This window comes from Poecilia mexicana, unplaced genomic scaffold (genome assembly GCF_051168715.1).
Source record: "Poecilia mexicana isolate PSO_F unplaced genomic scaffold, ASM5116871v1 scaffold_21, whole genome shotgun sequence".
Taxonomy (NCBI): domain Eukaryota; kingdom Metazoa; phylum Chordata; class Actinopteri; order Cyprinodontiformes; family Poeciliidae; genus Poecilia; species Poecilia mexicana.
Window position 1 is genome coordinate 14613512 of NW_028263390.1, and position 25262 is coordinate 14638773.

Sequence of the window (25262 nt, forward strand, 5' to 3'; positions counted from 1 at the left end):
CAATCCTCACACTCAGCAAAGCTCCTCCCCTGACAGCGATGATGTAAGTGCATGCTGCATGTGTATGCGAGCATGTATGTGTGTGTAGTACACATCTTAAAGCCTCCCTCCCTCGCCTGAGTCTGATACTTCTGCAGACCAGACGTGCTCCTTGGTTTGAAGGCACACTGCCACCTGGTGTCCACATGACGCACTTGCTGCATTCTGTCAATAGATAAAACAGAAAAAAATATATTAGCTGAAAATGGAAAACAAAATCAATTTTAGTCTATATTTTATTGTTATAGTCAGGTTAAAAGCTTACAGTGTCCTAAAATTATGGCACAATTAGTTTGAAATTAAATCTTTGTTGGAGCCAAAGGAGCATCCCGCAAAAAAACATCTTCCAGAAAATAGACACAGATGAGGAAACGTTCAGAAACGCTTCTCAGTACATCAGAGGGCTGCCTCAAGACACAGTCAAATCAGTGAGCAGCACCATTTTGACTATATAATTTCATCAGTGCTTATTTACCACTGGTCAAAAAGCAGAGAAATGAAACTCAATTCAGACCAGTAGTTCTTAACCATGCTCAACAGAATCAATTAACAGGCTTCTACAGCATTTATCACAGGTTGTGGAGGCAATATATTCACCTGAATCAGGTGTACTGAAGCAGAAAGACATGAAGGACAGTGGGCCTCAGAGGACCAGGATTTAAAAAAAAAAAAAATCACTGATTTAAATATGAAAAGCAGCATTTAAAATAGATTTAATTTGGAGCAACAACAAAATGTATTTAAGATATAACAAAGGAAGCAGGTGGAAAGTGAATTTGTCATATTTACTGCCTTTGTTTTATTAAAAACAACACGAGGTGAAGATTTGGTTTGCATTAATTAAAGCAAATAATGTGATAGCATAATTTCTGCCTTAATCATGCAACATAAATGCAGCTTTTAGTCATATGGACATTTTGGTTAACTCATAAATACACACAGTAAGTTACTACCTCTGTGTAATTTAAAAAATAGAGTTAAACAAATGGCTTGAGATCTTTGTTTTCTAAATTCCAAGGCAAGAACATATTCTTATTTATGCAGGTAAACTGATTGCTCCCGGCTTTTGACCCATCACTAAAATAATAGAATCCAATCTACAGGGTTAAATTTGGGTGATTACTTATTAAAATCTGTACATTGATTTTAATCAGCATTGATGATTATTCAAAAAGCTTAAGTGAACAAGTTTGAATGTTTGTTTTTTTTCTAATCCACTCAATAGAGGTGCACCAATGGACCAGGCAAATGCCTTTTTAAAAATGAGCAGTCAGAATAAATAAATAATCACCAACAAAGACAAAAACACACTTTTGTCAATAAAGATCTCTCAGAATATATTCTCCTAGATGTCCTGTGTCACCACAACAGATCAATGCCCGTCTTTGAAAGGCAGGAGGGAGGTGTGATGAACCACCGGGCTCTGAGCACTTATCGCCATGTGTAATCCCATTAGACCAGACCTTTCATCATCCTCTCCGGAGACTTCTTAAAGGACCTGAAAGCGCTGCTGCAGAGTTCTGGCCAACAGTGTCATTCAATAAAGGAAGAAACCACATGAAACACAACAACTATTAAATTAGCATTAACTGGAGATCCTGCAGCTTTGGCAGATGACTTGCAGCAGGCTAATGAGGTGGGTATAACGAAGGGAATCACTAGGCAGCTCAGAGAAGAACACTTGAGTTACCAGATTTTCTTCTTTTTTTTTTTTTTGCAGCCTCCAGGAAGCTTAATAAAAATGTTTTTGTGAAACTACGTTTAATCTCTAAGTTTCTAAGTATTGCGGCTGTGAAAAACAAAATTCAGGACAAAACAAAATAAACGAGGTCCATACTTTCCCCACTTACTAATAATAATAAATGGCTGAATGTGTCCATCTAATGTACAGACCTGTCTGTCTGTGCCTGGGGAGTGCGATTTATCTTTAACCACCAATCCGAATTACCCATGTCAGCTCTTTATCACAATACATGTACATATGTCAGAATCTGCAGTTTGTGTTGCAAGATTGGCAGAGCACTCTGCAGCAGCAACTGCAGCAGCAACAGCGGCGGACTGCTGATCCCTGCATTTTCACGCAGCGAGGCTTGGGGTGACCTCCACGGCTCAGAGTCCCTCAGGAGCAAACGCATTCAGCACGAGAGCGAGCGGAGAATGCAGCAGAAGAGAGCAGAGACAAAGCTCGTGGGTCAATACAAAATCTTCCAGCAGTTGCAAAAAAATGAAAATAAAATAAATAAATCCCAACCCTTTTAAGATCCGTTTTCTTATCTAATCACTGCACAAGCAGAGAGCTGGGACCGAGACTGCCAGAGTGGTAATCTCTTTAATTCTCAGTCAGCACTTTTCTAAAACCTCATTAGAAAGTTTGCTGCTAACCTGCATGTCAAAATCAACACAGAAGCATGAAGGAAATGCTGCTCAGCAAATCCATTTTATCCTCGAAGAACTGTGTCAAAGGAAACACGAGGAGCAACTATAAAATACACACATTACTCGAAATACGGTTTTGATTAAGCAAAAAAAAAAAAAAAAAAATCCATATTTGTAATCTCTAGCACAATAAGCAGTATTTCACCAATGTTCAGGAGAAAATCACTACTAATAAATCTAAATAATAACATTAGGGTCAAAGATTATTTGGGGGAATTTTCAATGCTCAAATAATGTCTGGAAATATAGAGTTTCTGTAGAATCACACTAAAATCCAACAGTGCTTTTAGGAAGAACATGGGTTTTGTGGCTTCCTGATTAATTTCTACACTGCAACTGAATCACATTTGTGGAAAGCTGGAAAACACACATTGCTCACAATTCTGACTTTTAACTCGCCACAGGGGGTTTGTGTCTGAGTGAGATGGTTTTAAGTCCAAATGTGGGGTTCTGACATCGATATCGATCAAGATGAACCATTATAACCAATGGAAAAATTCAACTGCAGTAGCCACCTTTCAACCCATAGGGGGCAGCATTCAGATGGTTTTAGGGAAAAATATTAGAATTAAAACAGGTTTTCACAAAAAAAAGTCAGAATTTAAAGGCAGCACTTTAAGGTCCAAATTATACAGTTTATCTGAAAAAAATAAGTTGATTTTGGGTTTAGTTAGTCTTTAAAAAAACAAAACGACTTGCTCAATTTTTTAACATTTAGCAATCAAAAATAATTTAATCAGAAACTTGAACTCAAAAAATGTGTCTTTTCACACAAAACATGTAAACATCTGGTTTCCACTGTAGGTTGAGGATTTTTGATGTTATTTTATAATACAAGAGACAAAAATACAATACATCCTTCAGCACAGGTTGAAAGACTGCTAATTACTGTAAAAGGAAGTCTTTTACAGTAATTAGCCTTTACATTCTTTTAGCCATAAAGCTAAAAGAATGTGTTTGATTATAAACGGAACAGAAACCTTCACTTTCTGTATTGAATAAAACAATAACCATGCATACCAATTCACACAGTGTTGTGGGTGGTTGCTGGATATTTTGTACAGGTCTCACAGCTGAGCCAACAATTCAAGGAAGTTCAAGCAGTGGCCCTTTTTCTTTCTCTCCGAGGCAGTAAAGTAGATTTAGGCTTTTTTAGCTTCTTGAAGAAATTCCATCTATGCATTTTCATACAATGTGTATGTTAAGCATAATTCGACTGATGTAGAAGGTAAAGTTAGAAGACCATTAAACTTTAGAAGTTGTTTTAGGAGACGATGACGGGGCAAATGGGCTGACTTATTCTAATTGTGCATTGACTTGCTTTATAGAAAGAGTAAGTCCAGTATGAGGGGATCCGAGAAGGCATGGCTTGTTAAATAAACAAACATTAAATTGAAAAGAGCATAAGTTTGCTTATCAAACAACTACTAATGTTTTTACTGGAGCACATGACCCTTCAATCCAGACGCCGCTGCCCTGGCAGACGCTGCGGAAAGACTGCGCTTACCAACAAAAATGCTGGAATTTCTGCAGATATCCAAATGCTGACAGGCCGTTAGGAATGTACCACAGTAGTTTCAAATGTGCACCACTAAAATTCAAGAAACAGAAATCTCCTCACTTCAAAGAAAATGGCACTTCTAGAATTGAAAAATGATGTCTTTTTTGTACGAGGCAGAAATATTGAGCAGAAACATTTAATATCCCTGGGTTATGTTGTGATAACTTTTTTCCACCCCCATTAATCAACCTTAAGGAAGTGATGGGAGAGGAAGTGATTACAGAAACACCCTGTCTCCCCACCTCCAGGATCTCTGTCCTGCTTAGATAAGCCACTCCTGTTGCTAATTTCAAGCAGAAAAGCAGGAAATGTGACAGTGTAGTTTTCCGCTTCCATAAACAAGATGACTGCCAGGGTTCGCCGTCGGTCCTGCGTGCCTCTGAGTACAAGCCTCTCTCGGAAAGAGTCTCAGAGAAAGTGAGTGAAGCAGCAGAGAGAGAGAAAGTAGGAAAACAGGAAAAGGGACAAGGCTGAAAAAGACAGGAAAACCCATCAGAAGAGGGGAAACACTGACAAAGAGGTTGCAGGGGAGAAGTGGGGGAACAGGAGTTTATAAGACCGGCTGCACGGGGGATCAGTTTCTTTTCTTGTCATGGCTGAAAACAACACAAATGTCATTCTGGACATACTGAAGTCCTTTGATGCTGGTGAGTTTTTTTCTTTTTTTTTAAAACTTTTCCTTCCCCTTCCATCGCTTCATTTGATGTGGTCTCCTTGGTTGGCGCTTTTTTTTTTAACTCAAGAATCTGAAGCTTTAATCACTGCTAAAATGGGTACAATATGTTTGCCCGGGTTCCTTGTGAATAAACAGTTTGCTTTCAAAAACTACCATGTTCATTATCGTCACAGTTTAAAATGTTTTATTGTGTTAAAAGTTGTATTTTTCCTCAAATACGATTTGCAGATAGTGTTTTAACTTGTCGGCTTTTCTCTGTGCAAAATGAGAGGGGAAAAAAAGCCAGTGATTCTACTAAACATGAAACAGAAAAGTTTTTCTTTTCAGCAAGTGGGATCGTCTTGAAAGGTATTGTTTTAAAAGTGTTATGTTTTTAGATGGATAATTGAGGCTGCTTAAAGTTATTCTATTTTATCACATCACAACCTCAAATGCCAATGCATTTTATAGCAATTTAGTAGACCAGTACAAAACGGCACATAGTTGTGAAGTATTAAGATATATAATGTACAGTGAGATTATTTAGCTTCTCTAAACTAATACTTTGTTGCCATAGACTTTTTGGCTGCTTCTCTGATAAATGCTCTCCTTGCTCATTCAAGCAGTTCAGTAGGCTGCCATGTCTGGCTATGTTTGCAGTTGTGCCAAAGCTTGTGCTTTAAAGTTCTCCACAACTTTCACTTACGTTCGCTAACAAACGTCTGAAGCCTTCACAGAACAGCTGATTAATGCAGAGATTACAGGTGGACTTCGTCTGCTAATGAAGTGATTTCTGAAGACAACATGTTGCACTGGATTTTGTTGAGTTGTATTGTAGTGAAGTGGAGTGGATGCAAACACACAATTTAGATTATTATAAACAAAATGTCCTTTCAACTTCTCTGGTCTTTATTGTATAATGCAATACATTTTTTTTTTTTTTTAAACAAGGATTTTTTTTATTTTATTTTATTTTCACAGCTCCTTTAATTATAGCGTTCTGTGTATCCATCGCTGTGGGCCTACTGTTGGGTGCCACGGTTTACTTGATCCTAACCTGGATGTCCCGACGCAAGGCAGGCTCTGCCAGCATCACCCGCCGTCCACCCCGCCGCTCCCAGAACTCCCCTCGCAGTCGCCCAGGGTTCAACCGCAGCAGCAGCTACGAACGTCGCAGCAACAACAGCTTGATAAGCGCCGCCTTCAGCTTCCATCGCCCGACTTCCTCCCCGGATCACCTGGATGCAGTGGGGCATAAATCCAGCTTCAGGGCCTCCACCTTCCATCCCCTTATTCAGTGCAGTCAGATTGCGAGGGAGGCTGAGGAGGGGAGTCAGACCACGCTGCCTCGTACGCCACCTCTGACCACCTCAGCTGGATCGGCGCAAACCGCTGCAGAGCCAGCGGTCAACCACTCAAGACCAGAGTCGTTTTGGGGGAACAATGGTCTGAGGGGTTTGGGTGTGACGCAGACCCCTCCTCCAGCTTATGAGAGCATTATCAGGGCTTATCAAGAAACATGTACCTGAGAGGAGTGAGGAGACTTAAATAACTAAGCCCTAATGGATTAATTAAGTGCTTTTTCTGACTTGGATGATGAGATAAACAGCGAGGATCTAAAAACCTGCTCGAGTTTTTTGCAGTGTCATTTCTGCATCTCTTCATTTCTTTAATTAATTGTCATTACTGATTAAATAGATAATACATGTGAAACTGACTGTTTACTATGTAAAAAATAAATCATTCATAAAGATGCTTAGCTTATATTTAGATTTGATTCAGAGTTAGAAATGTTTTCATGGGAGGTTATTTTAGTTTATACTCAAAATGTAGAAACCTGAAGCATTATTATTGTAAGAAATACACATGAAACTCAAATGAAGGAAGAGCAAGAAACTATGCAAAATGGCACTTAAGACAGGGTTAGATCGGCCAAATAGTCATTTGTATGAGTATTTTTTTTTGCCCTTCATGTTCTTACTGTCAGTCTCAGTGGGTGTTTATGAAAAATCCTAATATTTGTGGGTTTGGATTACCATGATCATTGAGTGCATATATATTTATAAATACTTGTAGGATGACTAAAGATATAGAGGTTGTCTAAGAGGACAAGTTTTGGAAGTGTTATTGCTACAGATGCCAATTTTTTTTTTTTTTTTAAATCTGTGTATATGTGAGATTGCAAATTTGTAAGAGATAATTGATCATTGACTATAATAAAACAATAGATTTTTAGCAACTACGCCCTCACTTCGTGGATTACTCAAGCAATAATTAGTATTAATTAATTGGGAGAAGTGTTGCGGATTCAGTTTTTATCTATATTACCTAAAAAAGTTTGGCATAAAGACAAAATATGGCAAATGTTGGAGCACATAAGGTACATTACTTTATGTTCTATAATGAAAAACCAAAAGTCCCTGTTTATAAAAATACTTTTCTAAGGTGGCTTGATATGAGCCATGCCAGACTTTGTCAAGGGTTTGCAGTACCAATAGTTTTTCTTTACAAATGAATTATTCAAAAACACAGTATTTCACAGGTCTCAAAAGAAATTTGCAATCCTACAGGATGTGAAGTGTTTCAATGTGTTGGATTTCTTGTCGATAACAAATAGGAAATGTTATGACATCAGTGATTTGATAGCCGAACCTCTGACCAAATCCTCAAACCCGACACCACAACAGGAGAATTTGAATAAATCACCTATACATCCATCCATATTTGTTTCTGGTGTGTTTCAATAACTGGATAACATCATATAAGCTTGGTATAGTTTCTATAATATTTGGTGTCATGTTCTTTGTGTATATTAAGACATATCTAGATAGGAGGCTGACAGTCAGTTTTATAGCCTTGATAGTTTTGACCAAATCATAAAGGCTTTTCTGCAACAAAATATTTTTGTTTTTTTTTCCAGAGTAAACATGCATCAATTAGACCGCCCAAAGGGTGGAGGGTTTGGGAGGGTTAAATTTTTTTCTAAAGATTGAGCAACATGAAGAGGGATTTTATGAACTCTGTAAAAGATGTGAAAATGTTGAGATAAACAGAAACAGAAGAATATGACAGCATTTTAAAGTTTAAATGGCGTTCCCAGAATTTTTCAGAAACTATGGGATGTTGCATTCATTTCAATGGGGCCCAAGATGATCACAAAAAGCTGAGTATTTCATAAGGCTTAAAAGTTGTCAATACCAAAGCCGTAAAAAAAAAACAATAGCCGTAGTGTTTTGAATGCGCAGAACAGAATATGGTAAAATTTGAATGGTTAAAATAGCACAAAGTATCCATTAGTAGTTAACTGGCGAAAAGTGTACGGAAAAAATATAGGAACTCAAGAGTGTGTGAACGCCTACAGCCTTCACACTAATAACTAAAAAGCCGTTCAGGGTATTTATTATCAAACTCTATAAATGTTTGCTCACCTGATGATCCTAGGTGACATCATTAGCGGTCGACGACGTATTATTTGTGAGACGAAGATTCTAATAAACACCAGCTGCAGCCGAAGAAGACAATAAATACATTATTTCTTCTAAAGGTTAACCTGTAATACTTAAGGTAACTATACTATCTAGTTGTTAAAATGAACCCACAACTTATTCGCTGGTTAGCTTTGAATGCCACCTCTGATTTAACTATTAGTGCGAGCTGTAACAGCTAGCTAGCTAGCCGTTAATGTAGCTTGCTTTCGTTAGATTACTGCTGCGTTTCGGTGTGTTAGCTTTCCAAAAGATGTCACTTTTTGGTGTTTTATTTGTGTGTCACAAAGTGAAGCATGTTTGACCGTGTGCTTCAGGTGAATAAGCCTATATGAAGCAACGCTATACAAGCTACAGTTAGCTAGGACTGGTGTTGACTGTCCTAATGCAATTTATATAGTTTATTTAACACATCAAACGTTCGACACCCATTAATACACCTGGTTTGTGAAATCTATCGGTTTCTTTGTTTGTTTTGGTTGGACTGATGTAGAGGCAGAGAGGTGGAGGATGTCTGTAGCAGCTCTCCGTTTGATCCACTGTAGAAGATTGAGCACAGCTGGGCCACCTGGTGTGAATAAAGTGTTCCTGTGGAAACATTTAAGTAAGACATCACACAATAATGACCTACCACATTGGTAATCCCCAGCTAAAAATGGGAGCTAACATTTAATACATTCATGTGCAAATCGTTGTGATCTCTAAATTTATGTTGGACCTGGGAATTATGTTTCTCTTAAAACTGAGAACAGTTTTTTGTTGTTTTGAGACCGAGTCTTGCCTGGTATTTTATATCCTATTCTTCCAAAACAGCACGCATCACTTTGAAACATTATTTACTTCCCTTTACCTTTATTATGTTGAGATTTTATTTTTTTCCAAGCAAAAAGTAGCATTTAACTGTGAATTGGAGGTAAAAGTGTACACCATTTCCAGGACGTCTTACAAGTGAAAATCTAAAAGTGTTGCATGCATTTTTATTGAGACGCCTCTGAATAAACCTCTATGCATGCGGGTAGAGGATGACTCACCTGATTCACCTGTCATCACAAAGACCTTAAAACACAACAAACATTGTTACAAATTACATTAGAACTACCCAGTCAAAGTGCAGACCTAAATTCAATGCAGAATCTGTGGCAAAACTTAAAAAGTGTTCTCTTTTGCAAAGGAGAAAAGACAAAAGTTTGATTCTCTGGATGTGCTAAGCTGAGATAGACATGACACAAAAGATCTGAAGCTGTATTGAGAGGTGGTTCTACAAAGTATTGGTTCAACATGGCAGAATTTAAAAGTTGATCTATCATAAAATGCACTGAAATTTGTGCTTTTTTTTGATGATTTCCCCCTTTGGTCTACTCATTTTCAGTGTTGCTTTAAAGCCTAGAAAATAGTGATTACTGGTTTTTTCCTTGCTCCTTGTATACAAAGGACTGCCTTGACGGTAAAAATATTTGTAATGATTTTTTTATTCCTTTATTTTTGTATATTTACTGTATATTTACCAAAATGTCTTCTGAATATGTATTCAGAAGACATTTTGGTTTTTAAACCTCTGAGTGGTGAACTCATCAGTTTTGCTATGAAAAGTTTCAGTACCTCTAAAAAACATTTAGACCTAATTGCCAGGTAATTTAGCTCCCATTAAATTCTAATGTTTCTTCATTTTTTACAATTTTAAAAAAAATCACTGTCTGAAAATTATTTTTCTTTTTTGTCATGTTAAATACATAATCCTCCATTCTGCTTCCCAGTTTCAACAGAATTTGATTGTTCATTGGACACTGAGTTATGCTCATAGTAAATAAATTAATTAATTAATGCTTAAGTTGGGGTCTGTTTAAACTGTTCACTAATATTAACTTTCTTTTCCCACAAAATTTAGGAAAAATAGCTAAAGTAACTAGCGCAGTTGTCTTTGGGTAAGTTGCCGTATCGCCATGCCGATTTCAACACTTAAAGTTTGTCGTTTGTGTAAGACAAGTTGTCTCTGAGACGTTGTTTTTCTTCATCCTTCTCTGCAGGGGTTGTCTGTTCATCACTTATGAGGTATTTGCCTTAGATAAGTCTGTGACCATCGACACCAGTGCAATCCTTCAGGAGAAATACAAGTCGTACATTTATCTCAGTGCCACATCCTCTACCGAAAGGGAGAATCTGACTGCAGGTAATGATTTTTCATTTATAGAGATTTTCGTGCCACATAAGCAAAACCTGTAAACTGTTTTTGTAGATGTGTCTTAGATGTTGTTAGACGTGTGATATTGTCTGGAGTAGCAGGATTAGTCCTGGCTGAGTGTCCTTATGTATTTTGGACATGATTAGTTGTGTTTCCATATCCAGGTGGACCATAACATCTGGTGCCATTTCCCTCTCTCTTTCCTTCCTCCTTCTACTCTATTTCCTGTATGAAATTTCTGGGTCAGTCTGTTCTATGATCTCATTTTTTATAATTCAAGGTCAACATTTTGGGACAAAAGGCTCAAAACAAACTGACACTGACACTAATTGCTGTACTCAAGTTTTCCAAGTTTTCACTTATTGTGTGAAGTTACTCTTTCACAGAGCTCACACAAATAGCAAGGAGGGAACTTCACAAAGCAGCCAGAAGGTTTCTGGAAATCTCCTCTAAGCTTTTCCTACAGTCACTAGACGGTAAGAAAATCAACGATGCTTCAGGGTTATGTAGGAAAATTCTGTCTTTAATTTGAAGGAAGAAATGTGATATTGCTGCCTAAAGAAGCAGAAAGGCGCATTTATTTGTCATTGTGGCTGTCTGTTTATATTAGGACAAAGGAAACACCTGCCTTAGACATGGACATCCTGTTTTTGTGTCATACGTACCTTTTTGTATCATACATCAATGTGTGTAATCCTTAGTTGACACTTTTTTGAGTTTCTAGTTTTTATGAACTAGTGTTCAAGGACAAAATGTTAACATTTGAACTTTTGCTAATTGTAAGCTGCCAAGGCGACGAGACAGTTTTTCTCGCTACGAGGTTTGTGATGGAACTCCCCAGACGTTGTTTTAATCTAAAAGCAGTATTGTAGATTAAGATTATTAGACATAGACTGGGTTTAGTTCTTTTGTGCACTTAGCTGTCTTAGCAACACAATTTCACTTTGATGTATCGATATTGTGTTAAGTTAGTAAATTGATTTATTGTCTCTGTGTCTAAGAGCACTTTAGTCATGTGGATGCAGACCCACACGAGGTTGCACTATGGCTGCTTCTTAAGAGGACACAGTCACCTAAAAAGGCCGTAAGACTTCAGGCCGTCCAGGAGCTTGCAGAAAATTCCCACTGGCAAGGTAAAAACACAATTGGTGGTCTTCTACATTTAATTTGCATCAACTCATTTGGCATTAGAGTTCAAATGTCTCGAACAATGCAGACTACCAGTATCAGACAGCAGCCCAAGTAATCGACCAGCGAACAGCAGTGGGCCTGGCCCGAACGCCTCAAGTAGACCTGCGATTCTTCCGACAGCCGCCTGCACTGCCTGATTTAGAAGATGTATGCATTTCTATAAAACAGTATAATCCTTTTCTAAGTACACATTTCCATACCATGGAAAGATGTGCTGCCAACGGCTACCAACAGCGCTTTTGTCTGCTTAGGGTGTGTCAGCAGAGGATGGTCTGCGGCAGCTCTTGGCGTCTCTGCCTCTGTCTGAGGTCGACAGATGTGTGCAGTACTTCACCTCGCTGGCACTCAGGGAGAGCAATCAGTCTATGGCGGCACAAAGGGTATCGTCAACAAATCAATGCACAAGCTTTTGGGGATTTAATGGCTGGGAAAAGTTAGAAAACAGTTGCATTGATTGGTGTTGCAGGGTGGTCTGTGGTGTTTTGGGGGTAATGGGCTTCCCTACGCCCAGAGCCTCACCTCTGTTCCCTCAGAAAAAGCCGAGTCCTTCTGTCTGCAAGCACTCGTACAGCACTCAAAGGTAATTACCCATAGACGGCATGTGAATTCAGTTCAGTGGAGAAGTCTCCCAGACTGTGACTGATGCCTTGTTGTAAATCACAGAAACTTGACTGTGTGCTCTGCAGGTGCAGAGCCACTGTGACCGCATCGTTGAAAATGGAGGTCTGCAGATTCTTCAGAGACTTTATCAGCTTCGAAGGGAGTCCCTGAAGATCCAAAGGAACATTGTGCGGGTAATAGGAAACCTGGCACTAAACGAAAGCATTCACCAGGCTATAGTCCAGTCCGGTAAGTCAGTTCCCATTTCGAGACATGTTTTTCTATCCAGGCATTACTAACTTAACGGTACTTGCCTGTCTTTAGGTTGGGTGTCTGTGCTGGCCGAGACGATGAAGTCTCCTCATGTGATGGAGGCGTCTCATGCGGCTCGGGCTCTGGCCAACCTGGACAGGGAGGCGGTGAGGGAGAAATACCAAGATGGCGTCTACATCCTCCACCCACAAACACGTGTTGAGTAGGAAGATGGTTATAGTTTTATGCTAAAATTAGCTTCATTTATTTTCTAAATACAACTGAACAGTCACTTTTTGACTTTGTCTATTTTCAGCCAGTCAAGCAAAGCAGATGTGCTGTTCATCCATGGGATTCTAGGAGCAGCTTTTAAAACATGGAGGCAGAAGGACCGCAGCACATTAGAAGAAGAGAGGGAAGCTGAAAGTGAAGATGACTACACAGAGTGCTGGCCAAAGGTGACAATTATTCATGTCACCTTAAAAACATAAGGATCTTCAACGTGTTTAAAAGAAATGCGATAAAATGTTGCCTCTCTGGCTCTAAAAGTGACTAGAAATTGTTTAATCTCTGGAGTTTTTAATGATTTTTGAGTAAACAAACGTTACCACTTACTGTTCTGTTTTTAATTTAATTTAATTTTTTTGGCAGTCGTGGCTGGCGGCTGACTGTCCAAACCTGAGAGTGCTGTCAGTGGAGTATGACAGTCATCTCAGTGACTGGATGGCTAATTGTCCTGCTGACAATCAAAGGTGAAAAATCTGTTTTCATCTCATGTACATTTGTGATTGGCTCAGGTTGAATGCACCAAAGTACTTGAAGTGGTCATGTTGCTTTTTGCTGAAAAGGAAACATCGTTCACATGGGCGTTTTAATGTGACGTCACCAGTGAGAAAAACAGCATTTTTGTTCCAGACCAACGAGTTTGCAGTTATTTAGAGTTTTCTCTTTTTTTTTCTACGTTTGTCTCGTCAGGAAGTCGTTGGCGTACAGAAGTCGAGAGCTGCTAAACAAATTAAAGCTTGCAGGAGTTGGGGAGAGGCCTGTGGTGTGGGTAGCTCACAGTATGGGAGGTATTTTGCCACAAAACCTCTCTTCCTATTCCTTCAGTTCAGTTTAAGAATGTATGTTTTACTTTAATGCCCTCTTGTGTTTGATTTTTCTGTTAGGTTTACTTGTGAAGAAAATGCTGCTGGATGCAGCTGATGACCCAGATCTGCAGGGATTGTTAAAGAACACTAAGGGGATTATGTTCTATAGTGTTCCTCACCATGGCACCTTCATGGCAGAGTACTCTGTCAATGTCAGATATCTCCTGTTTCCCTCTATAGAAGTCAGGGAACTCTGCAAAGGTGAATCTCCTGTTGTCATTTTGACCTGCGTAACTCTCTGGGTTTAGTTCAGCCTCTAAAAAGTCAAATATCTGCGTGTCTAAAGACTCACCAGATCTCCGCAGTCTAAATGAGGGCTTCCTCAATATTGCCAAAGAAAATGAAATCAAGGTGCTGAGCTTTGCAGAGACCCAGCCTACAAACATCAGTCCCATGATCAAGGTTGTGGTGGTACCAACGCAGTCAGCAGGTGTGTAACTCTTGACGCTACGCGACACGTGTCCTTCCATTTCTCATTTTGAGTGCGCTTTCGTTTTGTTTTAGATCTCGGCCTTGGGGAGCTTATTAAGGTGGATGTCGATCATCTCAACATCTGCAAGCCAGAGAAGAAAGACTCGTTTCTGTACAGACGCAGCCTGCAGTTCATCCAAGAAGCACTGCAGCATTTCATCAGCCAGTGATGCAACTTCAGAAGCACAAATAACAATGATGCAACCTACTACTTGAAACTGACCATCACCCTACACCCTTAAATCAAACCTGAAACGACACCTTACCAGCTTATCACACATTAACATGGGCACTAATCATTATGTGAGAAGTGAAATACCAATTGAATAAGACAAATGAATTTTGCTTTACCCATTAATGTCTGTGGATATGTGTCAACTGTGATTTAAAAAAATGTTGGGATTATTTTTTAGATAGGCATTTCCTGCAAATCAGACACATTTCCATCATTTTAGTTTTCACACGTCACCATTACCATGTTTACGATTAAGCTTATCCTTGCACATAGAATATAACAAGTTCTTTTTAGTCTGTAAAATACTCCTCAGTAGTTTGGACCAGAGTGTTGGTGTTGAGCTTTATTTTTATATTTATAAATTGTACAGATTTTTGTGCCAAAATGTGTTCCTTTCTGAGCCTGACCTCAGAGGGCTCTGAATTAATATTACATCAGCTCACTTATTTTATCTTGAAGATTAATCGAGCAGTAGAAATATTTTTGCTGATATAATTGATTTTCTGGCTTAAAACCTAATATAAATGCTGTTTGATGACAATAAATCCAACAAATGAGTAAAACTGGAGAACGTTAGTGGGGTTTTTTCTTCTTTTTTGACATCACTTATTCATTGTTTTGTGTTGCACAGTAAAATTATATGAGAAACCTATCAACTCTTTTCTTTGGGGATAACAGCAGATGAAGAATAATAAATATTATGCATCAAAATGGGTTATAAAGAAAATTATTAACATATCCTTAGAAATGATCTCTTGTAAACTATATCTAATCGGGTGAAACGGATGAAGGGTTTCTCAAATGCGAATGAACAACAGTTGTCCTTTGTCGCACGCCGTACATTTGTCACTGAAAGTTGGAGTGGTTACTACCAGCTGCTCAGAGAGGAGTCAATTACCGTAATTGTACAGAAATCTGTAATATAATCAGGTACGTGGATGTATGATGAGTTAATTGATACGTTAGACATTTAAAGCAGTTGTTTAGCCGAACAAATCTCGCCAAATGATGCATTTACTTAGCGTTAGCAAGGTTAGCTAAGATCAGACAACAGATGTTTCGTAAAAGAATAACTTTGGTTCTCTGTATGTTCTCCTGTTTCATTGGTTACATTCAAATTAATTTCCTTGATTTATATAACAATCAAACTGCTAACTATGAACTGTGATTAATGTCGTATTTCCTTTGTGCTGCCGATTATTTAGCCCATTAGTTGGCTGCGGCTGAGGAAGTGCGTTGTTGATCACCTCTACGTGTGTCAACATGGTAAACGTCCACAAAGGAGTCCTTGTTGAATGGTAAGTGTGAACCTCAAATCTTCTTGCAGAAGTCTGAAAGTAATACTGGAAAATACACAATTTGAAAGAATTACATTTAGTATTTTAAACACAAAACCAAAACAATAATGTTTGTAATACAAAAAATGTCAGCCCAGTACCATGGTTTCCTTACCAGCTACGTGCATGACTTTAGCACTATATATTTTAAATTCTGCCATCTGAACAACTACTTAGTTTTTTTTTTTTTGTAAATGAACTCTTTCGTTTCTTCTCTACCAGCGATCCTGCCATGAAACAGTTCCTCCTCTACCTCGACGAAACGATGGCTTTGGGAAAGAAGTTCATCTTAAAAGATCTTGATGACACACATGTTTTCATCCTGGCAGAGGTGGTTCAAATCCTGCAGGAAAGAGTCGGCGAATTAATGGACCAGAATTCATTCCCCATCACACAAAAATAACAATCTATAGAAGAAAAAAAAACTCCTGTACTATGGACTGGTTGGCATTGTTTTGGGGTTTTTTTAGTTGGTTTGCAGCCATTTGCTCAACTGGAAGAGCTGCTGATTATTTCTGTGAAAACTCATTTACGTTGTAGCTGCTCAGTAAGTTTCTCTTTATTGTGTTGGATTATCTAAAGCCGCTAAGTGTTGCATAGAAATAATTCTTAAAGGAAAAGAGACAAAACTTCACAATAATGCTTCTTTGGAGGTGATCCCTGACAGAACATTTGGAGATGGTAATTAAACCCAAGAAAAGAACCAGAAATTGGCAGTAACATTGATTTATTTTATTTTTCAAAAGTTGTTTCTAAATAAAATTGCTCCACCTGGAGACAAAGCCTTCTCTTTTCATGGGAAATATAATGTACAAGCATTTCCTCCCCCTTTCTCCCCCCCAAAAAAAATTATTTCCCAATTTTGTTGTATAAGGTCTCTGTCTTTATTTTTTTTTTCTAACCAGATATTGTTTAAAAATAAAAACAAAGCTATAGTTTGTTTTTTTACGGAGCCCTCCTGGGGACATGAGGATTTTTTTCCTCCCTCATGTCCCCTGGAGGGCATTTAGACATACCAGCATTGTGCTCATGCCTCATTGATCACATTTATTCATTTTATGTTTCTTGACTTTGTATTGGCTTCTACTCATCTGTATTTCTGAAACTTTGACCTGCTCAAAAACAGGCTTTTAAGTTTACCTTAGTAAGACTGTCTGGTTTTGGTTCAGCTCATGAATGAGTACTTCAGGTTACCGTTTTTGGGGTTTTTTTCCGAGTCGTTCTGCAGTTTTGTTTAATGATTATGGTGCAGTTTGAGCCGTTGCCTAAAGGGGGAGCCAAACAACATTTTGAAAGCCTCGTTTTTATCAAGGGACAGAAGCTAAAACGACTGCTGAAAGTTTGCGGCGATAAACTATTCTAGAGTTCCGGTTATTTTCAAAAATAAGATTACTAGTAGTTTGCAACTATGAGTTTTCTTACAGCTTCCATCAAAAACATTTCTGCCGCTCTAATTTAAAACATTTAGAATGCGTACACAATAAAAGTGATCATCTCCTTTGAGAGTCGTAAAAAGCCTGTTTTTTTTTTTGTTGCATTTGTGCCCATCTCGTTTCTACATGTTTCTCTTTTTTTTATAGTTATATTTAAATTATCAGTGGTCCCAATTAAAAACGTATTTACGGGGGAGGATTTAATTTGTCCAAGACGTGTCCATTTGTTTTATTTTGAAGATAATTTTATAGTGATTCTAGTTCCGGTTTCTGAAACATTAGCAACGATGGACGATTTTATGAGTGAAGATAAGGTATGTTGTGTTCTCAATATTCGTCTCTTACTGGAGTGAAAACTTTAATAAATCTGATAAATACTATATTTGTATAATGTACATGTTTAAATATGCGCAGTATTTGATGCTACAAAGGGCACTTGTCCCTCTGAGTAGCTCCGTCGGTTGGCTAGCTTGTTAAACTGTTTTGTTTTTTTGCAGACCACGTTCATTGTCGAAGAAGTGAGCAAGATCATAAAAGATGTAAGAGAAACATCCGTATTTGTAATTGTTAATAAAATCTGACAGTGTTATTTAAAGGAACTTTTCAACCCTTTTCCTGCGAAATTTGTGATTAGCGATACCTGGTTGCTAAGGACACTAACGGTTGCTAGGCACCGTTTTTATTCTCCTTTTCATTGGTAGGGGCCAAAACATACACCGGAAGCAGAACTTCTCCATTAACTAACGTTTTCTAGGTGTTTATAAGATCGGTGAACATTGTCTGGTCCTGTGCAGTCTATAGAAACGGTGATAGGAGAAAACTCCTACAAGCACGGCAGAGTGAACCAGTGGACCACCAGCGTGGTGGAGCAGTGCCTCATTCAGCTCAGCAAGCTGGATAAGCCGTTCAAGTTCATCGGTATGTAGACCTCCTGATTTAAGAATGGCATTTCTAGTTCTTGTGTTTCTGAACACCGTTTGTGTTTGCTTCAGTAAACTGCATCATCATGCAAAAGAATGGAGCAGGGCTGCAAACAGCCAGCACCTGCTTCTGGGACAACACTACTGATGGTAAACGCACTTCTCTTTTTCTTCAAATCATACAGCTTATGAATATTATTTAGTAGCAGCTTTAGTGTTTCAAATTTGAAACACTAAACACTTGTTTATAAAAGATTTTCCGCAAGCTTTTATAAACAAGTAACATGGTTTAAAATCGTACAAATGATGTCAATTTTATTTTTAAATGACAAATTATTTTTTTAAACACCAGGACTGCCATAATTAGTTAAGTTTAGAAAGCAATTACCTTTTCCCCACACAGGATCAGGTTAGATAACTTATGTCCTTTAATAAATGAAATTCTTTGAAAATGCCTTTTTGATGGTACCCAAGTTATCCATTTCTGATTCTAACATATGATCTGAAACATTTAACAAAAAGAGAAGTCCATAAGCAGCAAACGCATTTTACAGCACTTTTTTGCATATTTGTATCCAACAGGAAGCTGCACAGTGAGATGGGAAAACGACACTATGTATGTCATCATCAGCATCTTTGGGCTGGCCATCTAAAACTAAAGCATAATTAAAACTCCGTTAAATTTTCTTGTTTTACACAAAGTAGAATGTTGGATGAAATTTTATGAAATGTTATTTGTATGTTAAGTGCAATTAAACAACCTTAATATGTCTGTATCCACTTTGCTTTATTTCCACATCACATAACACTGCCATATTTACAGCCTTGCGTCAACAAAATCAAACTAATAACGTTTGAAAAAACAACCATGTTTAGCCAACATAACCGACATTTACAAGGAATTCCACTTATTTACATTTAGAGATCTGAGATTGGAGCCCATTTACAAGAGAAAAGGAGTAAAGACAAGGCACCAACTTGTTTAAAACACATCCATATTGAACAGAAATACATTTATTTTGGTTGTTTTTGTCCATAAGCTCCTGACTCTTAAAACAGAAGAGAGCAACAAGAAGAACATTGGCAATATCAGTAAAGTTCTGAATTAAAAAAAAAAAGGTTCAAGGAAGGCAAAAAATGTTTGGGCCACTGTTCTGTACATGCTGGGATAAGAATTGAGTAACTAGCTGGTTGGAAGATGATCTTCCACAACTTATCCTACAAAACAGTATCAAATCACTTTTTGGCAAATTAAATAAAACTTGAAAAGTGCACATTTACAGCTGCTTTTCTAAAGTGGTAATAGTAGTGGTACCTGTTGAAATTAAGGCTCTTTTATAACATCCCCTTTATCTGAGGTTAAAGAGGTTTTATGATTGGATTCCCTGAAGCATAATTTACTTCCTACCTAAACTATGATGTTAGTGAGTTGCATCTTGCAGTGGTTTCTTACTGTCAGAGTGCCAAAAGGCAAAAAAGGAATGATATAAAGTAGTCAGACAGACAGTGATTTGAAATAAAGCTTTAAAATGTTTCAAATCGGAACTCCAACTCTATGACACCTTTCCTGTTTGCTTCAATTAATCAGGATTTGAAGTCACACATGAGTGCTTATAACACCAGTAAAAACTGTTATACATACGTGTTGCTTTTGTGTGAGTTGGTTTACTCACCTTTCAAAAGTACAGTACATTCAGCAAAGATGTAATTTATCTTCTTTTAAAAATATATATATTTATGTACAGTTTTTTTGTTTTGTTTAACTTCATAAGAGCAGATGCACACAAATGATAATCCCTGAATCCTCGCGGTTTCCAACCCCGAAGAGACAAGAGAAGTGATCTGCCAACGGATGCATCAGTCGCTGTCGCTGTCGTCCTGGTACTTTGTCGTTACTTTGTTGGCGCGTCCATTCTGCAAAGGCATCTCCTCATAATCACTCCTGCATAAACACACACAGATCTGTTAGGATTGCGTCTTATCACGCACCTGGAAAAGGGAAGAAAACATTCTGGAAAACATTTACCCATAAATTACTTCATCGTCTGAGTCGTTCAGCATGGAGAAAGCAGGGTTATCCTTCAGCTGCGAGTCTGGGAAAGTTGGATTAATGAATCAATTTAAAATGTCCTACAACCCAAAAGATGCTCCAGTTTATCATGAGGTATCACTTACCATAAAGGGCATTTTTTGAGGGAGAATACACAAATGCTAACGTGTATAAATAAAAGTTGAGCAGGCCATAAAAGGATAAAAATTCAGCTGGTATATCTGGAATTAAGGACAAATACAATACCTCCATGGAGTTTTCCAAAAGATTTTGCATATTTTAACAAAATACAAAGGATATAGTTCTGGTAATGGGTAGATAATTCAGCCACAAAATTATCCTGAAGAGCCTTGGCACCAAACCTCAGGTACAGAATGACCATGCTGGAAGAAAGAAAGATTATTAAAAAAAAAAGATTTTTACTTTTTTTTAAATTAAAAAAGCAGCCTAACTTGAACGTACCTTATAACAAGAACCACAAACGTCAGCGCTGTCAAAAACTTAAGCCGAAGATCTAGAGATAAAAGAGGTACCGTTTATTTCAGTGTTGGGCTAAAACCCAACACTGAAACAAAAAACAGAGAAGTGAGGGATTCTGGGATACCTGAGTAAGGCATGTTCTTCAGTTCAGAACAAGCTCGGACAATTAGGAATATCAGGTACAGGATGTAGAAGGCAACAACGATCAGGAAGAACACCTTCATGCCCTGATGAAGGATGAGAGGAGATTGTTTACTACACTATAGAATTTTGTCATAAAAAGTTGTTTAAAATTTGGTAAAGGCACCAGTTTTACCTGGAAGTTCACAATGTCCAGTTTGTAGTTAAAGGTGGGATCCTGGAGCTCGTTAACGCTGAAAACGAGAAGTAGAGCTCTTCAGTTCTGTTAGAAGTCACAGTTTGAAAGAAGCTGAGAATATTTGGCGATTCCCGCTTACGTCTGCCATACGCCAAGCGTGACGGCAGAGAGCCACAGCAGACCCACGATGATCAGCTTGGGCAGGTAGAAGGTGAGGAATTTCCTCTCGCCCTGAAAAAGGAACAATAACAGAATCGGCAATCGGTAGCAAATAAGGGAACATTTAGTGGACTAATGCAAAGAGCGGCTGCACCCACCTGAACCCTGATGCCGTGGTAGACACAGAGCCAGAAGAGGAGCAGGGAGCACAGGAAGAGAGCCTGGAAAAAAGCATCCAAGGTCCCTGGAAACCAGCTGTTCACCAGGAATGACAACGGGAAGAACGGATCTGGAAAAACAACAAAAATACAGAACCTCTTAAAACTCTAGCATTTCCCTTTTGTACTCACATCTGCTGCAAAGTTGAACAAACAATCAGATTTTTAGCTTCATATGTCATTCTGTTACCTCTTGAGATGTCACTTTGATTAAATTGCTACAGTTAAAGAGCATTTTAATTAAGCATCGGTTCACGTCTAACATCTGATGACCTCTAGAAACCATTCAAAATGATAGCGGCATAAACAAGCGCAATCATTAGACAAAAATTTAGTTTAATTTGAAGAAGGTTGGGAGGCCATCTTCACCCAGGTGTGAAATTTGATAGAAAATGGAAACTCACCATTGTAGAGCAGCAACAAAGGAAGCAGAATCGACATCCACTTCTGCTCAATACCCCAATCCCTCATGGAAAACTTCCTCAGAGAGTGTGCAAACAAACACTAGAAAATAAAAGGGATATTGTTACTGTCGCACTTTGCTATGTTCAGACTGAGCTGGCAACCTTAAAATATTTCAAACCTTGGAAGCAAACTTTCTTACCGTTACCATGAAAGTCAAAACCACAAAGACAAAGCGGAACCAAATTTCCACTTGAGAGAAGGTGGGGTTGTACGTTTTCCACTATGGGTGGAAATAAATTCAAGAGAATGGGAAAAGACATCAAACAGAGAAGCGATTAAAAACATCAAAAGAAAAGAAAAGTCTGTGACTTCCACTCACCACAAATTTAACCTTGATTTCATAAGAGATGTTTTCAAGGCCTTGGAAGCTGACTGCAACCCAATACCGAGTGTAGTTCAGGTAACCCAGGTGCAGCACAATGATCTCGTCACATTTCTGCTTCATAGGCGAAAAACGGAAAACTGCATAACTTTACTGAACGCCAAAAAAAAAAAAAAAAAAGTCATCAAGTTCTTGCGCGACACTCTGATCTTGTGTGTTGACTTACAGCGCCACAGTGCAGCATCCGTGATTTCTGCTGCACGCTCTTGATGTGCGCCACACTGGCGTCTTGGATCGTTCCTTTAAGATCGACGTTGATCTCAAAGTTCTGCTTGAAGTCTTTCACTGTTGCAGACAGAAGTTTGGCTTTATTAGGCATGTAAAAAGATCGATAGCGCAGGTTTCAGAGCGCATTCAGATGTGAAGGCAAAAGTGACGTACTGTTGCTGTTTCCAGCCTGCATCACACAGGTGAGCCACAGCTGCTGGTTGTAGGTGGTGAGAGTTGGAGAATCTAAACTAAATGGTCCAGTCTGAAAGCATCAATGACACAACAAATTAAGATTAAATAATTACAAAATGTGACAAATTCCACAGGATATCTTTATTTGGGTTGTGTTGGGGAGAATTTGTGTTTTTTTATTGATGGTTTCATCGCTACTTTGGACCTTCGTGAAAAATCACGTATTTGTTTGAAAAATTATTTTCTTCCAAATATTTGAACTCTTTTGTCAAACAGTACTAATATTTCTGCTACCAGGTCCAGAAAAAAAAAAAAAATAAATAAAAAAATTTGGTTAATGGTTTATTGCTTCACATCTTTGTAATAGGCCTCGAACCGTCTGAGAGTCTGAGTTTTAAAATAACAACAATACAAACAATATTGTTGGTTTAGATCAAATATGCTTTATGTGTAGACAGGTAACAAACCAAATGAAATAGACAGGTAACTATTAAAAGTATTGTGAAATGTTTTGGCAATATACGCTCCTTTGTTCTAGAAATGTCTCACCTTTATTGAACTATTTATGTTTTTTAACTGATCAGCATTATGCTCCTGCTCAGCGATAATCCTTGGACCTAAAAAAGTAAACAAACACAGAAATTATTTATCTCAAATCAAAACCCCACGAAGAAAAACACATAAGATGTGTCAGGCAGGAAGACAGAGATTCAATTGAACCAATGCTGCTGAGCAGTTTTATTGCGAAAAGATGCAGCTTGTTGTAAAGAATTATGAAAACGTATACAATCGTGACGCTAGCTCCGAGCCTGGAAGTTCATAACCTGAACTGAGTTATGTTGCTATGGAGATGACTGAAAAAGTCATTTTGTGACTTTACAAACAAACCTTAATTTTATTAGGATTTTAGGTGATAGGTTTAGAAATGATTGTGCATTAATGGAAAGCAGGAAAAAAAAATACAGATGGTTTTATTTAGGGCTATAAAAGTAAAGGGGGCCCACATATAAATGCAGCAGACAAATTTAAAAATGTGTGGTTGTAACAGAAAAAGTGTATGCCATCATTCAAGGTGAACTAATAATCTGCCAATTAACTAAAAGACCAGAGGAACAGAAGATGATCGCCAATATATCTATACATCCCAAGCTTTATCCCACCATCACTTGTGAACAAGATACCAGGATATCCTTGAAGGGGAAGCAGTGAGGATTCTCAAATTTGACCTGCGCATTTAAGCTTTTTAGTCTCACATGCTGCATTCAACGCAAATGAGAATGATTTTGTGGTTCACGTAAACGCAATGAGTAACAGGAAGGTGGAAAGACTCATTTCTCGTAAACCTAACACTTTTAAGCTTCATATGGCGTCGTCACGTACCTGCAATCCCAATGAAGACTGTGAGTCCAAAGCATATCAGGAACACCACAAAGACCAGGACAAAATGTCTTTTAGACAAGGTGTAGAGCCGCATGGGTGCCAGCCTGTCACGAGAAGATGGCAATTAATGATAAAGCACACACAAAATCGACAAAAACGTTGTATTTGCTCCAAGTTTAATGCCGCTTTGGTTTGAGCCGGATGTCAACACAACAGCATCCATGCTAGTTTAAGCTAACAGTACTGACAGATGTGGTTTTTAAACGCCAATTCTCACAACTTTTTGCGTCAAATACACGTTTTTACTAAGCTCCCTGGACGTAAAGGACACTTACAGCTCCATTTAATCCGGTGTACAGTCTCGGCGGAGCGAAAAACTGGTAGATTTTCGTCGTGAATCCACATCCGTGTATCAACATCAAGCTGCTAGTGCAGAGGGGCAACGTCATCGAATGGGAGGAGTCTGGAAGTCACGTGACAGCAGAACCGAGGGAGGGGAACTTCGAAGGGGCCTTAAGAATCAGGAAGCCTATGTAGCATGCGTCCTTTTCTGCCTGCACCTTTTTGTAATTTGAGCTACAGAAATCACAGGGCATTCTCTGTTTCTACATCAGGTCTATACCTTGAATTACAAACAGTATTTATTAATTTATTAATTACTGGTTTGCGTGGCGGTATGTCAACTTCTGCCTTATTTTAGGATTAGTATTTCAAGACATGTTTTTCTCACTAATGTAAAACGGTGTTTAAAAACATGGCAACTTGTTGCTTTTGTTGCCAATAATCAATACGCCTTTATGTTTTAGTTGCTGTTTAACAAGACCTACTAATTATTTGAATATCTTTCATCAAGTGTTTATCAGGATATCAGCAAAATGTGTAACGTGTAAAAAAAAAAAAAAGTATAATTAACAGCCCTCATAATAATCTGATATCTAGCAAATTTCCCTTTACCTTTCAGAATCATTTTGATTACAAAACAAATCCTTTATCATATATTTCGGCAGATTCGTTGAGAACAGATTCACCTGTAAAATCGATCATCACGATAAGGTGTTAAATCCTCCTTCAGGTCCTGATAGGCCTCCTGTATTTTCCTGCAGAAGTATTTGAGCTCGCTGTAAAGAGGGTTTTCCAAGCCGGAGGAGTAGTCTGTGTCCATTATTCCACCGAGGTGTCTGACGGCTGAAAATGGCGATGAGAACACAATCCGCGGCCTTCAACAAATAGCTCACATAGACCTGTCTATACAGTATTGTGGTGACGTTTATTTAAAAGTGCAGCCGAAGCTGTTCTGTTTGTGTCGCTTCATGAAAAGACAAAGAAAGGAAAGGTGTTAAAATGAAAAGGGGGCGGAAACACGCAGCCATAGAGGGGGGTGGGGGTGGGGGGGTCACGTGATCAGAGTTCAGCACCACGGACAGGGACGGGAAGTAACGATAATGAAAGATTTACAGGTTCC

At 38.4% G+C, this 25262-nt stretch overlaps 5 protein-coding genes across 8 annotated transcripts; 4 read left to right on the forward strand and 1 right to left on the reverse strand.

The window, feature by feature from the left end:
* The first annotated feature begins 4312 nt into the window (after positions 1 to 4312).
* On the forward strand, positions 4313 to 7412 carry myct1a (myc target 1a). Its single transcript, XM_014990830.2, has 2 exons — positions 4313 to 4683; positions 5673 to 7412. Exons 1-2 carry the CDS (start codon positions 4629 to 4631, stop codon positions 6218 to 6220), a joined length of 603 nt encoding a protein of 200 aa, XP_014846316.1. The 5' UTR covers positions 4313 to 4628; the 3' UTR covers positions 6221 to 7412.
* Positions 7413 to 8120: 708 nt separating this feature from the next.
* Positions 8121 to 14826, forward strand: serac1 (serine active site containing 1). The gene is made up of 17 exons (XM_014990822.2): positions 8121 to 8255; positions 8670 to 8780; positions 10062 to 10098; positions 10201 to 10343; positions 10742 to 10831; positions 11357 to 11488; positions 11572 to 11693; positions 11798 to 11926; positions 12013 to 12126; positions 12233 to 12395; positions 12471 to 12621; positions 12715 to 12856; positions 13050 to 13150; positions 13374 to 13471; positions 13568 to 13750; positions 13836 to 13979; positions 14054 to 14826. The coding sequence occupies exons 2-17, from the start codon at positions 8687 to 8689 to the stop codon at positions 14188 to 14190; spliced, it is 1980 nt and encodes a 659-aa protein (XP_014846308.1). The 5' UTR covers positions 8121 to 8255; positions 8670 to 8686; the 3' UTR covers positions 14191 to 14826.
* A 227-nt stretch (positions 14827 to 15053) lies between these two features.
* On the forward strand, positions 15054 to 16374 carry gtf2h5 (general transcription factor IIH, polypeptide 5). 2 transcript variants are annotated; one of them, XM_014990827.2, is made up of 3 exons: positions 15054 to 15185; positions 15461 to 15553; positions 15815 to 16374. In XM_014990827.2, the coding sequence occupies exons 2-3, from the start codon at positions 15519 to 15521 to the stop codon at positions 15993 to 15995; spliced, it is 216 nt and encodes a 71-aa protein (XP_014846313.1). In that variant the 5' UTR covers positions 15054 to 15185; positions 15461 to 15518; the 3' UTR covers positions 15996 to 16374. The 2 variants fall into 2 exon arrangements, with proteins under 2 accessions (XP_014846313.1, XP_014846314.1); XM_014990828.2 differs by lacking the exon at positions 15054 to 15185 and adding an exon at positions 15231 to 15340.
* A 121-nt stretch (positions 16375 to 16495) lies between these two features.
* dynlt1b (dynein light chain Tctex-type 1b) lies at positions 16496 to 18721 on the forward strand. The gene is made up of 5 exons (XM_088001718.1): positions 16496 to 17339; positions 17523 to 17564; positions 17820 to 17943; positions 18018 to 18095; positions 18528 to 18721. The coding sequence occupies exons 1-5, from the start codon at positions 17313 to 17315 to the stop codon at positions 18596 to 18598; spliced, it is 342 nt and encodes a 113-aa protein (XP_087857844.1). The 5' UTR covers positions 16496 to 17312; the 3' UTR covers positions 18599 to 18721.
* On the reverse strand, positions 18714 to 25103 carry tmem181 (transmembrane protein 181). Of its 3 annotated transcripts, none has more exons than XM_014990825.2 (17): positions 24829 to 25103; positions 23801 to 23904; positions 22970 to 23037; positions 22400 to 22490; positions 22185 to 22303; positions 21956 to 22072; positions 21776 to 21856; positions 21576 to 21675; positions 21112 to 21242; positions 20934 to 21025; positions 20792 to 20849; positions 20600 to 20702; positions 20458 to 20509; positions 20296 to 20378; positions 20121 to 20210; positions 19972 to 20038; positions 18714 to 19887 (listed from the first exon to the last, which is right to left on the reverse strand). In XM_014990825.2, the coding sequence occupies exons 1-17, from the start codon at positions 24960 to 24962 to the stop codon at positions 19803 to 19805; spliced, it is 1575 nt and encodes a 524-aa protein (XP_014846311.1). In that variant the 5' UTR covers positions 24963 to 25103; the 3' UTR covers positions 18714 to 19802. The 3 variants fall into 3 exon arrangements, with proteins under 3 accessions (XP_014846311.1, XP_014846310.1, XP_014846312.1); XM_014990824.2 differs by having other exon boundaries at positions 21956 to 22075; XM_014990826.2 differs by lacking the exon at positions 24829 to 25103 and adding an exon at positions 24136 to 24297 and having other exon boundaries at positions 21956 to 22075.
* Between the last annotated feature and the right edge of the window lie 159 nt (positions 25104 to 25262).

Coding starts and splice junctions, on each gene's coding strand:
- dynlt1b (XM_088001718.1), top strand. CDS start 17,313: ATGGACGATTTTATGAGTGAAGATAAG. Junction 17,340..17,522: donor ATTTTATGAGTGAAGATAAG/GTATGTTGTGTT, acceptor GTTTTTTTGCAG/ACCACGTTCATTGTCGAAGA. Junction 17,565..17,819: donor TGAGCAAGATCATAAAAGAT/GTAAGAGAAACA, acceptor GGTCCTGTGCAG/TCTATAGAAACGGTGATAGG.
- gtf2h5 (XM_014990827.2), top strand. CDS start 15,519: ATGGTAAACGTCCACAAAGGAGTCCTTGTTGAATG. Junction 15,554..15,814: donor AAAGGAGTCCTTGTTGAATG/GTAAGTGTGAAC, acceptor CTTCTCTACCAG/CGATCCTGCCATGAAACAGT.
- myct1a (XM_014990830.2), top strand. CDS start 4,629: ATGGCTGAAAACAACACAAATGTCATTCTGGACATACTGAAGTCCTTT. Junction 4,684..5,672: donor ACTGAAGTCCTTTGATGCTG/GTGAGTTTTTTT, acceptor TTATTTTCACAG/CTCCTTTAATTATAGCGTTC.
- serac1 (XM_014990822.2), top strand. CDS start 8,687: ATGTCTGTAGCAGCTCTCCGTTTGATCCACTGTAGAAGATTGAGCACA. Junction 13,151..13,373: donor TGTCCTGCTGACAATCAAAG/GTGAAAAATCTG, acceptor TTGTCTCGTCAG/GAAGTCGTTGGCGTACAGAA. Junction 13,751..13,835: donor AGTCAGGGAACTCTGCAAAG/GTGAATCTCCTG, acceptor GCGTGTCTAAAG/ACTCACCAGATCTCCGCAGT.
- tmem181 (XM_014990824.2), bottom strand. CDS start 24,962: ATGGACACAGACTACTCCTCCGGCTTGGAAAACCCTCTTTACAGCGAG. Junction 23,905..24,828: donor CGTGATGATCGATTTTACAG/GTGAATCTGTTC, acceptor TTCTCGTGACAG/GCTGGCACCCATGCGGCTCT. Junction 22,076..22,184: donor GGATGCTGCACTGTGGCGCT/GTAAGTCAACAC, acceptor TCGCCTATGAAG/CAGAAATGTGACGAGATCAT.